General features: G+C 44.9%; 1 protein-coding gene across 7 annotated transcripts in view; it reads right to left on the reverse strand.

Moving 5' to 3' along the window:
- Positions 1–663: 663 nt before the first annotated feature.
- Positions 664–17,105, reverse strand: part of BIN1 (bridging integrator 1) — a 100,560-nt gene continuing 84,118 nt past the window's right edge. For 2 of the 7 annotated variants that reach the window (XM_009887288.1, XM_009887287.1), the window contains 5 exons: positions 16,865–16,993; positions 8,287–8,379; positions 7,388–7,498; positions 5,915–6,016; positions 1,698–2,444 (listed from right to left, as the gene is read on the reverse strand). In XM_009887288.1, the coding sequence (XP_009885590.1) occupies positions 2,337–2,444; positions 5,915–6,016; positions 7,388–7,498; positions 8,287–8,379; positions 16,865–16,993 (543 nt within the window). In that variant the 3' untranslated portion in view covers positions 1,698–2,336. Of the gene's footprint in view, positions 2,445–5,914; positions 6,017–7,387; positions 7,502–8,286; positions 8,380–12,159; positions 12,184–14,029; positions 14,138–16,864; positions 16,994–17,105 lie in introns of all 7 variants that reach the window. The other 5 variants (XM_009887286.1, XM_009887289.1, XM_009887292.1 and 2 more) reach the window with 5 other exon arrangements.

Here is a 17,105-nt window from a genome sequence, read left to right on the forward strand (position 1 = left end):
AAAAAAAAAAAAAATCACAGCTCTGGTACTTAGAATCTTGTCATTTTTTTAAAAAACAATAATCCACAGGTTTTGCATAAAAATAAACATTTTAAGCTGACAGCATTATGTTAATTGGATCAACCCGCTTTTTAATATATATATTTCTATGTATATTTAAATGTATATTTTTCTATGAATATTCTTTAAAGGAGTAATGAAGTCACAAATGCATAAAAATAGGTATTTTGGAAAAAAAACTGATAATAAAGACAAACCTGGTGAAAAAAGAAAAAAATAAAGTCAAACAGGGCAGTATTCTAAAGCAATGGCTCACCATACTACAACTTGTGGAGTCCAGTCCTTCTGTACTGTGAGCAGTTACTCCTAAATACTACTGGGTTTGGAACAGTGATGTAAAATATAAATTCCTGCACATTAAAAAAAAAAAAAGAAAAGAGAAGGGATTCGGGTATATAGGGCAGATTTTGATGTCTGTTACATTGCTGTAAATAACTAGCACAGATCATTTCCCAAGCTGAAAGCAGGAGGACCACCAGCAATTCTTGCATTTATAAGAATATATTTTCTGATCAAAATGTGATCTGGCCCTCTGAACTGAAATTTAAAAAAAAAAAAAATATCCTTTTTTGCCCTAAAATGTTTTTGGGTTTTTTTTTTTTCCTCTTGTCCTACAAATAATCAAAACAGATTGGAAAAGGTGGGATTTTCAGTAGTGTGTGTCAGCATTCTGTGCATCTCTGACAAAAGCCAACTCCTAAAAGTTAGGAAGATTATTTCAGAGTGATCCTGTCCCTTTACAGCAGGGGGTAACTTCACTGTTCAAAATCCCTTCCAGGCAAAAAGATCAGGGGGGAAAGAGGGGCATAAAAAATGATAATAGCCCGACCTGCTTACCAGCTGCATCAGTATTCAAGTAAAGTTTAAAGTACCTTTGTGGGACTTCAGAGTCTTGGAGGGTCAGACCGGCTTATTTTAACAAGTGTAATATGCACTTTGAAACAGCCTTGTCATCTGCTTGTCTAAACTGAAAAACAAAACTCAAACACAAACAGGAGCAAAGGAAAGGTATAGGAAAGGTCTCAGCATCAGTATTAGACTGCAGAGTGTCTTCTTGACACTGACACTTTGATATTCTTGCCTTCCTTTCTAATGCATTAAAATATCACAAAGTCATGCAGCCATTTTAAATGAGTATTTCCAGAGTCCAGTTTTTGTAGAGGTTAACTTGATCACCAGCACAGCACTGGAGAAAGCTGATCTAACAATATTTCACTTAGAGAACTCTCCAAAGGAAAATAAGAAATACAATTCCACAAATAACAATGCCAATTAAAAACACAGAAAGCAAACTTTTTTCTTGGACATTCTTTCAGAGGAAAATTTTTCTTCCCTTATCTCTTTCTTTAAAAGCAAATTTTCTAACCAGCCAGATTTGACAGCTGCCTTCCATCTACATGAATCTAAGCTTTTCTGAAACTGCCTACAGGGTTTCGGGGGCAGAGGATTCCCTTTCCTGAATTTCAGAGCCGTCTAAATGGAACCCGCTTGTTTTGTCTTATTTCTCCTCTTGAATATGTCCATTCCCCCTAGCATTTCACAGGCCAATGCTAATGTGAGAATTTAGGTATCCGCATTTGAAAGAACTTTGGACTGAGCACAGCTGCACACATTTCATCTTCTCCATGTGCTTTCCATGTAGTTTCTTCTGTCATTACATGTACAAAATCACAGTTTGTGTAACACTGTTTTAAAGGAAGAAAATAAAATACACGCACACACATACATTGTATTGGTGAACACTATACACTAAATATTTTTTTTCCAACAGCTTAACAGAAAGTTTGGCCTACTGTAGGTTGAACATGTAGGGAAGGCTGAATTTTTACGGTTGCCATGCAAGCTACCTTCAAGACAAAACAGATGAACCCACCCAAGAGCAAATGCAGCTTCTACTCTCAAACCATTAGACAAATACTGCCTTTCCAGGGATCAGACTGATGTCCCGCAAATTCAGTCAATGCAGTATTTAGAGAACCACACCGAGTTGCTTCTGCATCAGTCCCCTGAATCCAAATGCTGTTAAAACCAAAGGGGGAAGAGGGTATTTCACTTGCCTTATTATTATTAATACGTATATATTTTGATAACACTTTGAATTTCAATTTACTTCTGAAACCTTGTCCTTTGAGAAGAACACACCCTTAAAAGATGACATTTTTTTCAGGCTTCTGTTCCTTTAAAATTCTCTTCTTTTCATTTCGCTGTTCTTTTTCGATTATCTACCAGAAAACTTGCTTTCTTCCAGCAGAAATGCAGCTGGTTGGCTTGGGCTTTCACTGCACCCGCTCCGTGAAATTCTCTGGGAAAACTCCTCGGCATTGGTCGAGTTCCTTATGCTGGATCCAGTCAGACTCCTTCACGCCCATCAGCCATCCTTCATCCTAGAGGAGAAGGCAGAGATCAGATGCTGAGGGATAGATGCGAGCAGGGATTTTTCTTACAGAGTACAGGCCAAGGAGATGTCAAGGCATATCGAAGCCATGCTTGTAGTTGGCTTGGAGACAATCCAGGAAGAGGATGGGGGAGAAGGAAAAAAATACTTTCATTCCCTTTTAAATAGGGAAAAAGCTATATTCCACCAGAGACGGTACCAAAACTCCTATCTGACCCAGACTGCCTAGAAACAGTGAAATTCTAAACAATTAGCAAGTGCAACAGAAACATGTCATAATTTACACCCACTGAAGCAGAAGAAATTCTGCCAAAGAATGTCTCTAGAGCTACAGGATGGGAACCACCTACAACACCTTTCACTACCTAAATACGAGGGGGTCTAGCATTCTCCACAATGTAATTCATCCATTTATCTTGGGCACAGGTCTTTGGAAAGAATAAATCATTCCTTGGAGGTGTTGATCCGCTGGTCTGATCATGGCACCTCGATGATTAGCATTTTAGAGAGATGACACAGGCAAAATGAGTCTCACGTGCTATGCTGAAAATCTGGCCTATGAGAACTGGGAGCTGAGGAGCTTAACCCATCTTTGCAAAATCCAACAGGCTGTTTGTTAGGCTCGATGCAAGATGTGGTTGACAAAACTCCCCAACCTGTGCTACACATGATGTAAGACTTTAGGTTTTTCACAAGGGTCCTCCCTAGCCACCAAACCTATAGACCTATAAGCAGGGATGCAAATGGGAGTCCTGCCTGGTAGAACCTGCTCGGGATGAGAACCAGACTTCCTACCCTCTCCCTGTTCTCTGCAGGGTGTCCAGCACCAAGATTTCCGCTCTATCTGAAGCACATGAGGGAGACAAAATATTCAAGGTGGGAAAGCTGCACTTGTAGCTCAGATGTGCAGCTACTCAATTCACTGCATGCCTTGGAGCTGCCACCATGGAAGCCCCCCTTCAACATGCAAATGTGCCAATTCATTTGCAGTGGGGTAGCCTATGGGTTAAGATTGTATCACGAGGCAATGGAACGGCACAGGGGACCGCCGCCTTCAAACTTGGACAGCTTGCCCTGCATCCCCCCCCCCCACCACTCTGGATGAGCATGCAGCAGGCTCATTTAGAGACATGTCATCACATCCAGCTACGCAACTTGTCAGGACAGAAATGCTCAGGCATACAGATGCTCTAAGCCATTGGGAAATGAGGCATGTGTGTGTGCAGCTCACATAGTTGTTCTGACAATTCTCCTTTCCTGGAACTGGCAGGAATTACCTGGGTATTTACCCAAGGGCAAGCAATGCCTCCCTTGAAACTTGTTCTTTAAAAACATACCTGCACAATTCAGGACTGATGCAGCCCTTGCCAGGGATGATCCATGGGGCACGTATTGCTTTCCACTGCTATTTTGCAGATTCTGCTCTCTTGTCCTGTTTTCTGCACGTTTCATGTGGCTGTCCAACCACTGTACCTCAGTCCAACCACTGTACCCGAGTTCCCTGCTCCTTGCAGGCTGTACTGGGTGCCTTGCAGGATCAATTAGCCCTTGCTGCTACCTTAGATTTGAGCATTCAGGAGATGTCATGGGAACGGCATGAGATGGGAGCCCATCTGCAGCAGCCAGCTGCAAGGGCTGAAGAACAACTGACATGCCATAAATCAGGAAGACAAACGACTAGGCAGAAGATGCTGGGCCCAAGTGTCTGGAAGGCAGCTTCCAGCTCACAGCACAGCAAGCACAAAAGCTCATCCACATAGCGTCTGTGCCATACAGCATGCATCACTCCCACTGCATCCTGCTACAAAGGGTCTCCTCAGCTGTAGGGATTAGACACGAGGACCCAGATTGACCCTGGCCAAATATTGAACCACGTCACTTGAGGTGCCAGCTTTCAAGTGTTGCTGCCCTCAACCCCCTTATCTATCAAGAGAGATGAATCCAGGCCTGGCTGATGTACCCACAAACTGACACCTAAGCTACATGATGGGGACACAGATCACAGCCTATTATCCTAAGCTTCCTCCACTCACGTGCACAGTTCATGCACATGTTAACAGCCAGTGTTTGCTGGCTGGGTATGGCTGGGGTTAGGGAAACGAGCTGTAGCACAGGATATGCTGTAGGAGGGTTAGAGGGCTTCAGTGCAGCTACAGCACCATGTTAGCAACACTCAGAGCTCACCCTCTGCAGCTTGGAGAGTCTCGAGTTCATGGCTGTTGCACCCACATCCAGCTAGAGTGCAAACATACGGCATTGAAAAACTCTGCTCCACAAATGCCATCTCCTACCACAGAAACTAGGGGAGCTGCCACTCATTTCCTATCCAGAAAGCTTTCTGAGAAAGAAATGCTCACAAATGCTTGTGCAGAGCAGTCCCACTCAAGAGGGTTGTCTCCAGAAGGAATCACTGCCTCTTCCCCATATAACCCTTCCGCCCAGAGCACCCAGCTCTGCGGGAACTGCCAGCACATTATCGCTCCCATTTCACAAGCAGCAGCAAGATCTGCCTCTCTAATCCACAAAGCCAACAGCTGAGCCACAAAGAGCATCCAAACCTTCTGTGGCCAGTGAGCTACATCACCTTCCCTTTACCCATTGTGGAATCCAGATTGTGTCTGGGCTTGGCCAAACCCTATGAGCTGGTGACTACTGAATCAATTTGGAGAATTCCCTTCCTTTTCCAAACAAAAACCTGGAGACACGAGCATGAATTTTATAAAATCACAACTTCCCTCAGCCAAAGTAGTAAAACTGCTGCAGACTGTATCAGCTGGAAGCCCTCAAACACAGCAAGTGAGGAGGATTAACTCAAGGCTTCTAGAAATAGCTCAGATTAAAGAAAAACATCACCAATTAAATTCAGGTTGGAGATGGACAGGAAGACCTTTCTCTGGGGCTGAGCAACCTGCTCCAGCCTTTGGTTCTGCTGCCATCTCCTGACCAAACGCTGTCTTTTGGAAACAGGCATTGCTATGCTGAAGTGTGAGACATCATCCACGGCAAGCTGCTTTCTCAGACCTCCAGCATTTCTCAAAAGGGAAGAAAAACATCTTAAGCTGTGGGTCACTCCTGCCAATGCCGCAGTCTGCACTGCAGTGGTCACAGGGAATGTGCATCAAGTTCAGGAGCAGTAAGGAGGCAAAGTATAGGCCCTGTCAGGCTCCCTGATCAAGGAAGCCATTACATTGGCTCAAATGCCCTGGTAGGGACAGGAAGCCATGAGTAGTTCACATGCTTTACGCAGAATAATGTCTCTGCTTTCCAATCACAAGCAGAGCTTCCTCTGTTGCAGGAAGCCAACCTCAAGCTCAAGAACGATCGGCTCTCCCGCCAGCTCCCAGCCACAAACTGATGGCTCTGCATCCAACCAGCCAACTGTTAGTGGAGGAAGAAGCAGCTCTGGAAATCCCCTTGGCTCCTCCCGACCCAGGCTCACACCCTGTCTTCTCCACTCACCTGCTCCTCAGGGTTCTCAAATGGAATCACAAGCACCACATCCCCAGCCTTCAGCTGCAGCTCGTCACTGTCAGTGGCCATGTAATCGTGCATGGCCTGGACCTATGGGGAGAGAAGAGGAGAGCTTGGGTGACGCCAGCCTTCTCTCACCCAGCTCCGTAAAGGGTGACAAGGCTTTCCACTTCATTCATTCACTTGATGATTCAGGTTGGAAGGCACCTTTGCAGGCCACCTGATCCAACGTGCTGCTCGAGGCAGGGCAAGCTTGGATCACAAATAAATAACCACTTCTCTTAATCTAATGGCTACATGCTTGTTCATACAGCCCGACACGCAGCTTGCCTTTGCCACAGGGGCATTCTGGTGAGTCTCATTCAACTTGTTATGCATCAGCACCTCCCCATCCTTCCTTAGGAGGGTTGAAATTCCCATGGTATGGGCCTAAAAACCTCACAAGGTAGAAAACCTGTATTCATTCACTCGAATGGCACCCTGTATTGTTTTTGGCAGCTGCACTGCAGAAGTATTAGGGATTGTAGCCTCCCATATCTGTCACGGCAAGCAGGGAGAGGAAACATAGGGAAGAGTATCAGTTTGGATCTTCGAGTGTTCATATCCTGCCATGTTTTCTCATTGGTATTCAGCCTAATTCCTATTAACATTTGCATTACAGCTTTTCTACGTCATACCACAGCTCTTCAAACACTACAGTGCTGTGTGTAACCAGTGACAATGTGACGAGCCTGCTATTGTTCTTCAGGGTTTTGTCATTCTGCTTTTAGTAGATCTCTCAGAAAAAAAAAAAAAATGCATGGACATGATTAAAGCAGAAGAAAAAGCATTCCTATAGCAGGTTAAACAAACAAAAAAACAGACTTATTTCTCACTTTCAGGGCATGATGCATCTGTGCTGTCTTGCTACCATATTCCATTATGCATGTTAAATTTGTGGCCTGTCCTCATCCAGAATCATTCCTTCCTCCACACCTTCGAAACAAGCTGCAAGTGATCTTTGGCATATTCAGAATAGTCACCATACTTTTCTATCTAATTCTGTATTTTTCTCTGGTCATCCTGGCTTCCTAATTTCCCCAAGCATTAAGTTCTCTGTCCCTACTGGTGTTTTCAATTCTTCTTTTGCTATTTGCATTAAAGTTTAACCTTTTCAGTTTGGAGCACCATTTCTTGTCTGTGACTGACACTACCACACCACCTGAGACAGAAATAACTGCAGCACAGAGGAGTTTTTTTTCCTATATAGCACAGCCAGACTTTTAGACACTGATGCACTTATACAGTCCTTTCAAGCATCTGGAACTACATGAAGCTGGGATGCTGGACAGGAAGGTGTATCTCCTTCAACTTCCTTTCTCCCTCTCAATGAGGCATAGCCCCCGGTTACGCTGAACAAAAGTAGTTGATGCATTACAGGAAAATCACCAGGAACTCTGTGTCCCACCACCATGCACTCACCTTGAACAGAAATCCTGGAGGCATGTCAGATCTTTCAGAAGAAGCACCTCCTTCCACAGTGCCATTGACAGTAGCAGGGAAAGTTTCCACAACGACAGCGGGCAGAGAGCTCTGCTAGGCGGCAGCAGCCAGGGAAGGAAAAAAGCCATTGAGAAAACAGAATCCAAAATTACAGCACCAAGTCCAGCCTGGAGGATCCACACCCCAACCCTACCCACGGCTTGGGCAGGCTTTCCCAGCACAACAGTCAGTGACAAAAACACCCTAAAGCATAGAAGAGGCAGCAGTGAAAAGGCAGGAGAGATGGCCACTGCTTTCCTTTGCCTAAGGCTGCAGAAGGGCAGAGACAATTTAGAGTTTTTCTGGGACCGTAATGCCAGGCATTTCCCATTCACTGTGGTGACGATGCAGTTCTTGTAGAGCCCTCGTGGAATAGACAACTCTAATGTGACAGCCTATAGGAACCAAGTGGCCATGAGATGGGACCTACTCCAGTCCCCTAAAAAGGTGGCAATGTCAGGAGAAAAAGAGGAACCCTGGATACTCAGGAGACACAGGAAGAGGCCAGAAGACATGGTAGGTAAAGTAAGTGGTGAGCAAGGAAGACTCCAGCAGGCCATACAAGCTTAGCACAGCGTGGGCTGTAGGCTGGCTTCACAACATGGGTGAAGGGACAGTTCTTTTTGTGGATCTTCCAACACAGCCTCTCCCTAAGCATTACACAGACAAAATGCAACAGCTGTCTGGCCTCTCAATAAGAGCATTGTAACTGCTATGGTGGTGGGGACATGTTTTTCCAAGCAGCCACACATCTCTTTTCCTAGTCCAGCCTCCCACATCTGCTGTATTACAAAGGGATGAGATGGACAGAAGGGACTGCTGTCCGTTGAGGTCCTTACCGATCCTGAATCGGCTTCAGCTTTAGATGCTTCTGCTCCAGCTGCTGCTTCTGATCCAGCTGCTTCAGCTCCTGCATGGGCTGCTTCTGCAGGCTGCAATACAAAAGCCATCCAGGTGGAGAGTTACGCTCATTACAGCTACATGTGTGTGCAGAAAAGTGCAGCTCAGTCTGTCCAAGTGCTCTATGCTGTTGACTGCTGCCATCTGCTGACAAATAGGTGAGAAACCTCAGGGTCTTGCTAGGCTTGTGTCTCTCTCTCTCTGACACCGAGCAAAATCACAGTGAAGCCTACATTCCCTCACTCCAGCCACACAGCAGACAATACTCCAGAGGAAATCAGTGAAATGCCAGAAGTCTCGTGTGCTTCTTTCTTTTACTGTCTAAATCGGAGACTTACTTTACACATGCATAGTACCTCTTACTACATATAGATTGCCCACTTATATGTGAATACAAGTCTGCTTGCATGCCAAGGGACAAGAATCTCTCAATAGGCTACTTCCAAGGACCAACAATCAAGGAATATTTAAGCCTCCTTTGCATACTGCCAGAAACAGAAGAGCATGGTAATAATGTGTCCAGATATGGAACTTAGTCTGGACCCAGGATCTTCACGACATTAGCACTGAATCAAACTGAACTGAAAACTATGCTAACTTTCACCCAATTTGATTTTGAAGAGGTCCAGAGAGTCACAAATTTGGGTTCTGTTGTGAATATTCTATTCGTAAGAATTTGCTATGAATATTCTGCATGGCGTGTGCACACACGCACACATTTTTGTTGGTGGAGAAGGGAGTTTCTAATGCACAAAAGCTGCCACCACCAGGGAGAAAGATTCAGCATCACCTAAAAATCACTGCCTGGCAGAGGCTGTTCTAGGAAGCCTGGGGACAGGTTTTTCTCTGCATAGCAGAAGACCAACCAAACATCTCTGATACACTTCCAGTGGTTTTTATTCTCCCTTGCCTGAAGTCAGGCTAACTCTGTTTTAACACAAAATTAAAGATGCTCATTTGGCCCTCCCAGAAACTGCAGCAACGCAGGAAGTTAAGTTGGATCTGGTAGCATCAATGCTGCAGAGCAGCCCCTTAGGAGATTGGCCAGGCAGCAGCTGGGAAGAGTCCTGACAAGAATCTCAGGGGTCTAATTTGCAGCCAAGTGTCTTCATGGTTGGTCTATATCCATTTGTTCTCTATACCAGATAGCACACACGCCTCTTTGCAGAATCTTGCCAGACACTCACTTTATACTTGCACAATAGAGATCACTATACATAGATTTCCTGTTTTTAATACACGTGAATAAACCAGCTTAAGCATGCCAACATGCCTCACACACTTGGTAAACATATATACTCTTGAATACAACCACATTCAAAACAAGGCATTGTCCAGATTTCTCAATGTTGCACTTCTCATAGTCCCAATCCTTCAAAAGCCCAGTGTAAAGAAATGACCGTGGTAACCTTTAACTTCACACCCATCTGGCTGCTAGCCAAGCACTGGAACAATGCTCCAAGTAGTTTTCTAATAACAGCAGCAGTAATGAAGAAATAAATCCTTGATTTAACAAAAAGACGTTACTTTACCTTCAGCTGCTTCAATAGTGCCATTTAGCACATGCTTTCCTCTAGCACCTCCTTCCTCATGTCTCCCCATCACTGTGGCCGAAGGCCTACATTGTCGGAGGATATTACAAACAGCAGAGCTGTTCCCATCCTGCAGAGCATTCCCACAGAAGCTTTGGTGGTGCTAAAGTAAATGTATGCATATGAAGTGCTACAAAGGCTTCCCCTGGTTAATTAGATTGACTCCCAGGTTGTTTTTTATTTGGATTCAGTGAAACTGGAACAGATGTCTGTCTACCTCTATCTGGCGTTGAACGGTTTTTATGTGGACAAGTGAAAAGGAGCTCAAGGTGAGCTCCTTTTCTAAAAGCAGCTAATTTGCAAAAACAGTATTCAACAACCAGAGAAACTGAATCTAAATGAATCCCCTGGATTTCAAAGGGCATTTTCATGTCAGCTATGTTTTATTTTATGTACCTGTAGGCATCCCAAGGCCTATAAAAACATTCACACTCGTGAAAAGATACTATAGCAGGAATAGAGAGAATCGCTCACTACTGTTGCCAGGTTTGAAAGCTTTGCTTATTCCAACAACAGCGTCATACACACCAAATACAAGTTTCCCAGTCTGCAAAACTAAGCAAGTTCTCCTGTATCCAAGTTCCTAATGCAGTTGTTAACCTCATGACATGCAACAAGTGTCCTCTCATAACAGCTAACAACATTATAGCAAAAACACTGCAGAAGGCTTGAAGAGCAAGAGGAGGATTCCCCAGCTACTGGGAGCTCTGCTCTTAAACCATGTATGGTATGCCAAGGTGAGAATTGGCATGGTGAGAACATCTTGTCTAGAAGCACTCCCTGGTTGATTAAACTGTCCTTTGGGCTGCCCAGGGAAGTTGTGGATGCCCCATCCCTGGAAGTGTTCAAGGCCAGATTGGATGGGGCTTTGAGCAACCTGGTCTAATGGAAAGTGTTCCTGCCCAGGGCAGGGTGGTTGGAACTAGATGATCTTTAAGATTCCTTCCAACTCAAAAATTCTATGATTCTAAATCAGTTTCCAGAATGGGACAAATGGCCCAAAACACTTTTTACACCCCCGACTGTAAGCACAGCTCGATCCGATACAGTCATACTTCACCCCTGCCCATCCGCTTGAAACGCATGAGATCTTTCCTGGCAAAACCAGAGGCTTCTTTTCTTCCTTACTACGACAGATTGACAATGCACATACAGAATGACAGATGTTGAACACTGATGGCTGATAAAACACACAAGCGAAACATGTTTCTTGACATGAGCCAAGCTCATGTGAAGGAGAGCAGTGGACACAGTGAGTGCTTGGGCCAGGCTCTCAGCAAGGGGTAAATCATGTCCTCCCAAGTACTGACTCTAGGTGGTGATCTGGTCCTTGAGAAGGGAAAGGTTGGCAGGACTCGATTCCCAGCGCCAGCCAAGGGCGTGTTCTTACAGCTACACTATGGGATACAGCCAGCTGAAGTAGCAGGCTTGAGTGCCCAGACCAAGAGTTTTCCATCCATACTGCTGGCTGTTTGTCCAGAGGGGCTCAAAAGAAGTTGTGCCTGAAATATCTCCCAATGGGCTAACCCACAGCAACCTGAGACCTTCCCAGGCCTGATATATCTAGAAGGCACAAATGAGGGTCTGACTTTGGTTCAGATGCAGAGCATGTGTAGGGTCTCCCTTGTCAGGAAGCTCCAAAGCTGAGGTTGAGGCAGATGCCAGGTACGTCTTGGGCCTGCATTTAACTTTGAATGTAGACACAGGCTGACCTATTTCACATCAGTCTTCCTGGCAACGATGGACAACGAACAGCAAAACGCTACAGATAATCTCAAACATGTATGGATACCCAATGGTACAGGCAGTAAGGACAAGGGGCAGCTGAGACATTTATGCATTGTACACAAGACCAAGGATGTACAGAGTTTAGGAAACACTGGGGAGCGGAGGGTGAGGATGATGCCACAGTGGGATTACGTGTGAGAACATCACAGCATCATGCCAAGGGAAAGATGAGTGAGTCAGCAGGGAAAGGCAATGGGGTTGTCTGCTGGTGGAGGCATAAGTTTCAGAGTACCAGACCTGACTTGCAAACGTGGCTGCCTCTGGGGCTTCACAGAAGGTGCAAAAGTGGGTTCCGCCGCACACGGAGCAACTTTGGCTTGGGGTGTGCAGAAATGAAAAGCAGCAAGGGAAAGGAGACAGATATGCACACAGAGATGGCACTGGCACATGCACAGTACATGATGAGAGATGGAAGACGTATGAAGTTCTTACCTCCCATAAATCCCAAGGTAAAGACTAAGCATGTCAAAGAGCAACAAAAATAAAACATGTTTATACGTGATTATTTCAGTGAGTACAAACATTACAGATGCTGATCAGACTGAAGCAGACATAAACATTCAACAGCGCTTATCTCTACAAGTTTTAAAAACATTTTTTTTTAGTACCTGAATTTATACACCCTTCCCCACTGCATATTCAAATTTAAGTAGCAAGGCATTTGAGCAAGGGTTTGTTCTACCTCTGGTAAGAAGGGCGACAGCCAAGCCACATTAAGTTATCAGTGGCAGACAACACAGCCAGAAAAAAAACCCTCAGGAGTTTGTGGTCGATTAGGGTTAAATATGCTCCCATATATCCACACCCAACAGAGTTAGCATGATTTCAGAACAAGATTTCAACTGGTGTCTTTGGACCAGTAGTGAAATATCTTAACCTCTTTACCATAGTGCTCACCCTATAGGAAATAAATTCGACTGCTTTGAAAACAAGGTGGTTTTCACTAGGTTTTGTACTGTGGTTACCATTATAAAGTATTGATTTCAGACTCTTTCTTCTAGTGACTTCTGAAGCTAATAATAAATACATTAGAACACCAAATAGGCTATTGCTGAGCAGTTCTGAAAAAGCCACTCAGTGTAATTTGTTGCTTGCTGGAAGGGTAACAAATAATTCCATTTTAAGTCAAATTTATACTCGTATCCTATGCCAGTATACTCAATTATCCAAGCTATAACTGATAGTTCAGAAAAAAAAAAAAATCCCAGTAAATAAATTTAAAAAAAAAAAAGCAAGCTTATCCTGGCATGCAGTTTGTTCTGTCAGGCAAGCAGACACGAAATGCCATTCTGCCCACTTAACGTTCCAGAAAGTGGTAGCTTGCCATATTGGCATGTATCAAAATATGATAATAACTCGTATTTTGCAGCTACAGTATTTTAATTTAGAAAAATCAGATGCCTAATGTTTGATCTGCCTAACAAGAAAGGTCTTACTGCTACAAAAATCCATGTCATACAGGCCTACTTGACAGGATGATACTGGAGAAATACTGTAAACATCCCGAACAAATATGTAAACATCCCAGCTATGTTTATTACAAATTTTAATGGCAACCACAGGCAAAAAATAACCATTTCATATATACAAAACAGAAAGTCTCGGTGAGGACAACAGCCAAATTCAGGATGCACTTCAAAGCCTCCAGCCACTTAAGAGATAAAATGAAGCGCAATCCACCTGCCTCTGACAGTGGACAGGACCAGGTACAGACCAGAATTAGGCATCTTCCTTTTTGATACCGCACTGCACAGCACTATGGTCAGAGAGGAACCTACTTCTTAATTATGAACAGAGGCTATGTTATACCCAGAAAAAGAAGGGCTTCACATCACTGGAATATCCTTCTACAGCTTTATTCACCTTAAGTAACTGCAGATTATCAGAGTCTGTTTATTACAAATCCCTTTGAGAACAATTTATAGCAGAGCACAGAACAGAGGCTGAATTCCCATCCATAGAGTAACAGTTTAAATCCATATAGCATGCAGAGGATGATAATCTAGGGAGCTACATACATTAAGTTGAACGAGTTGTCAATTAGTAGATCATCAGAACTAAGGACAGGCGTCCCACAAACACACAGTGCCAGACTGCAGCCTGGCTAACAGCCACCTGATTCCCACTGGACTTACGAATCCAGCAGAGAAAACCAAGGTACCCATCTGGAAGGCACAGGTCTGCGCACCCAGGCCAGCCACCCACAGCTCAGGTCCACGTTATCATTCATGTGGGTGGAGGTCACGCCACACTTGGCAACAAGTCAGTTACAAAGAGAGAAGGAATGGTGATATCAACCAACCTGGGAGGCGGGTGTGGGGGTCTTCCCCACAGTGGCATCTGGTTTAATGGGATCAAAATCCAGATCCAACAGGCTGGCTCCCTCCTGGAAGGGCCCAGGGGCATCAAACTTGGCAGCAGTGAGGAAGAAAAGCAGTACGAGCATTAGACACACACACACACACACACAGAGTAGAGGAAGGGTATGTGATATCCAGAAGCTAAGGCTGCAAGCGCAGAAGACATGATGGCAATGCAAACAACGTGATGTGACTCCTGACTGCTCGGTGCCTATAATCACAGGCAGACTGCACGGGTGCCACTGTAAACCAAACCTTTCTTTGCCACAGGACTCATTCATCTTCTCACCTGGCTGAATGAGCTGACATGGTGTAAGCACCTGACCTGTTGCAGTCAAAAGGGTTGCTGCCACTGTTGACCCAGAAGGGCTTCTCTTCTATTTACATCTATTCCCTATACATCATCCAGCTGCATTTGTACTGCAGGCCCAGGACAGGTCAGCCACATGCAGAAGAGCCACCACCCGTACAACTTATCACAGCAACACGAATCCAGGCAGAGAAACACTCAAGCTTCTGAAAGGCAAGTCTGTGGGACCTCAGAGCTAACTCCCAAAGCTCCTAATTACCCCCTGCCTCCCGAGACAGAAACACAGAATATGGCACCTCACCCGACCTGAAGGATTTGAATCACTCCCCAATCCAAAAAATGCTGTTTCCAATGCTTTCCATCAGGACATCCGAGAAACACGCACACATGAGTCTTCTAACAAAGCGTAAGTTTGAAAGGCTTTGCTACTCTCTTCGAAGTCTGCAAAGTAACTCCCTTTGACTGTTTAACGCGCATCTTCAGAGGAAGCTGCTCTCTCCAGGAAAGCCCAGGAAGATTTGCCCTCATTTCCACCGACCTCCCAAGCTTGCTGGCCCTACTGCTTTAGCTACCTTTCCAACAATACGCCAAGTCTGGCAGGTTGGTCTCATAGTCCCACCATGGCAAAACTCCTGGAAAACACCATTCAAGAGAGAAAGTCCTCTGCGCACAACCCACGCCACCATCATCTTCACCTCCTCTAACTACCTCTTACTCCAATTCTCTTACAGATTTTTCTCCCACTTATGAGCATCTCTTTTTGAGTTTGGCAGGCATGAGGACAAGGAAGCAAACTCTCCCATCTCACAATAATAAACCCTGTCCAGTATGCCAAAACCAACTTGTATTCTAGTACACTCCTCCAGCATATTCAGGGCATGGAAGAGGCTCAAACCCAAGTCTTTAGTTTTGTTTGGTGGTGAGACACCAAAGGCTCCAGTCATAGAATAATCTTACCTGCCATTTAAGACTTACACAGAAGGGCTATCGTCCCTTGCATTTACCCAGATCTCCCACAAGACAGCTCATTGGAGCCAAGACATCTGCCAGGAACGGCCCTGGGCAACGCGCTGAATGCTAGTGGCTTTGGTGCTTCAGTGAAGATTGTTCTGGCAACCAGAGGCCTCCCTCAGAACTCCCATCTGATTGAATGTCACAGGAGATCCCATCCTGGGTCAGGACACTGATCAGGTGTAGAGGAGTGCGTCTGGCTAAGGGCTGGCGTTCACATGGAAACACGTGATACAAACCATGGGGCAGACAGATCTGTCCATTATGATACAGGAGAAGGGAGCACAGAGAATGATAGAAAGTTGCTCAGCTGCCTGTGGTCCCCCCGCTTCCAGCACTGCTATCAAATTATCTCTCTGTTCTGTAAGCATTATTTATTGCAATGCAAAACCTGACATAGACTTCCTTCCCTCCCCACTCCACCTCTGCTACTCAGCAGCTGGGTGGAAGGTGGCAAACCAGAGGCAATGGAGCATCTTGATGCAAGGAAAAGTTAGGAAATGAGTCACAGATGAGCACTGATAGAGAAACTACTTTTTGCTTTAACATGCATTCAGAAAAAAAAATATTTATGTATATATATTAAAAAAAAAAAGTAGATGCAGGTGTCTCGAGATACAGCCAGAAATCTGGTCAGGCTCCTATATACATAAGGACTGCCATTCTCCTACATCCAACACCAAGATCCCCACCTGGGCATCCTCTCTTGCAGTGATGTAAATCAAAAGGAAAGTGAAGAAGAAAATATATAATCTGAAAATGTTTTTTCTTTTTTCAGGGCTTTAAAAGGTGCCACAAGAAAAATATTCTGATGGGAACCGCTGGCTGGTGAAGAGTGACAGACTGTGTCAGCAGTCCTGAATTCACAGCAGACACAGTCCTGCTCGTCTAAACTGGAGGCACCTATTCTCTGCAAAGATAACTTCACGCAATTTCTGTTTGCCTTTCCTGTGCTGGTGTGGGCTTTAAACGTTATCACAAAGCCCATGTGTGAAGGCATAGAGACCACGAAACTGCCTTCTCCCAGGAACTGGCACAGATGTTAGGATCAGCGTTTGAGGATGTACAAGAGCAGAAAACACATGCCTCACCCACACCCAGGATGAGCGGGTCTGGAGAGAGCATACCATAGGATGTGAGGGGAGCCATAATCTATGTGGATTGCTGCTGAATAAATACAGTGATTACTTTCTGGCTTTTTCACCATTTATCTCTCTCCTGTTTCTTCTACGAATCAAAGCTCTCAAAAGGCAATGTGTTGGTCAAAGCTGCCTTCCAGCCACCCTGCCCTCTAAGATGGCCTCCTATCTATCCTTTTGCCTTCCAAGGTCCAGTCCTGAGCTTTCCTTCTTCCTTCACCTGACCAGGTTTCATGGCTTGACACCTCCAAAGAGAAAAAAGGTCAAAAGGAAAAGTTCAGAGGCAGAAAAATGTAAGGCAGGGCATAGCAGCTAACCTGCGAAGGGGTTGTCACACTTATCTCAGGGACAAAATTGTCATCAAACAGACTGATGATGTTCTCCTGCTTGATCTCCTTGGAGGGGGTGACTTTTGGAGGCGGAGGCACCGGAGGCCCTTTCCTCAACTGCATGCAAGTGAGCACACGGCCACAGCACAGACGGCGACACCCAAAAAAACCAGAGACAGGAACCAGGTTAGCCACAAAAACTGAAGGTGAGGGAAATCACAACCACAGG

The sequence above is a fragment of the Charadrius vociferus genome, unplaced genomic scaffold (assembly GCF_000708025.1).
Source record: "Charadrius vociferus isolate BGI_N301 unplaced genomic scaffold, ASM70802v2 scaffold385, whole genome shotgun sequence".
Lineage (NCBI taxonomy): Eukaryota > Metazoa > Chordata > Aves > Charadriiformes > Charadriidae > Charadrius > Charadrius vociferus.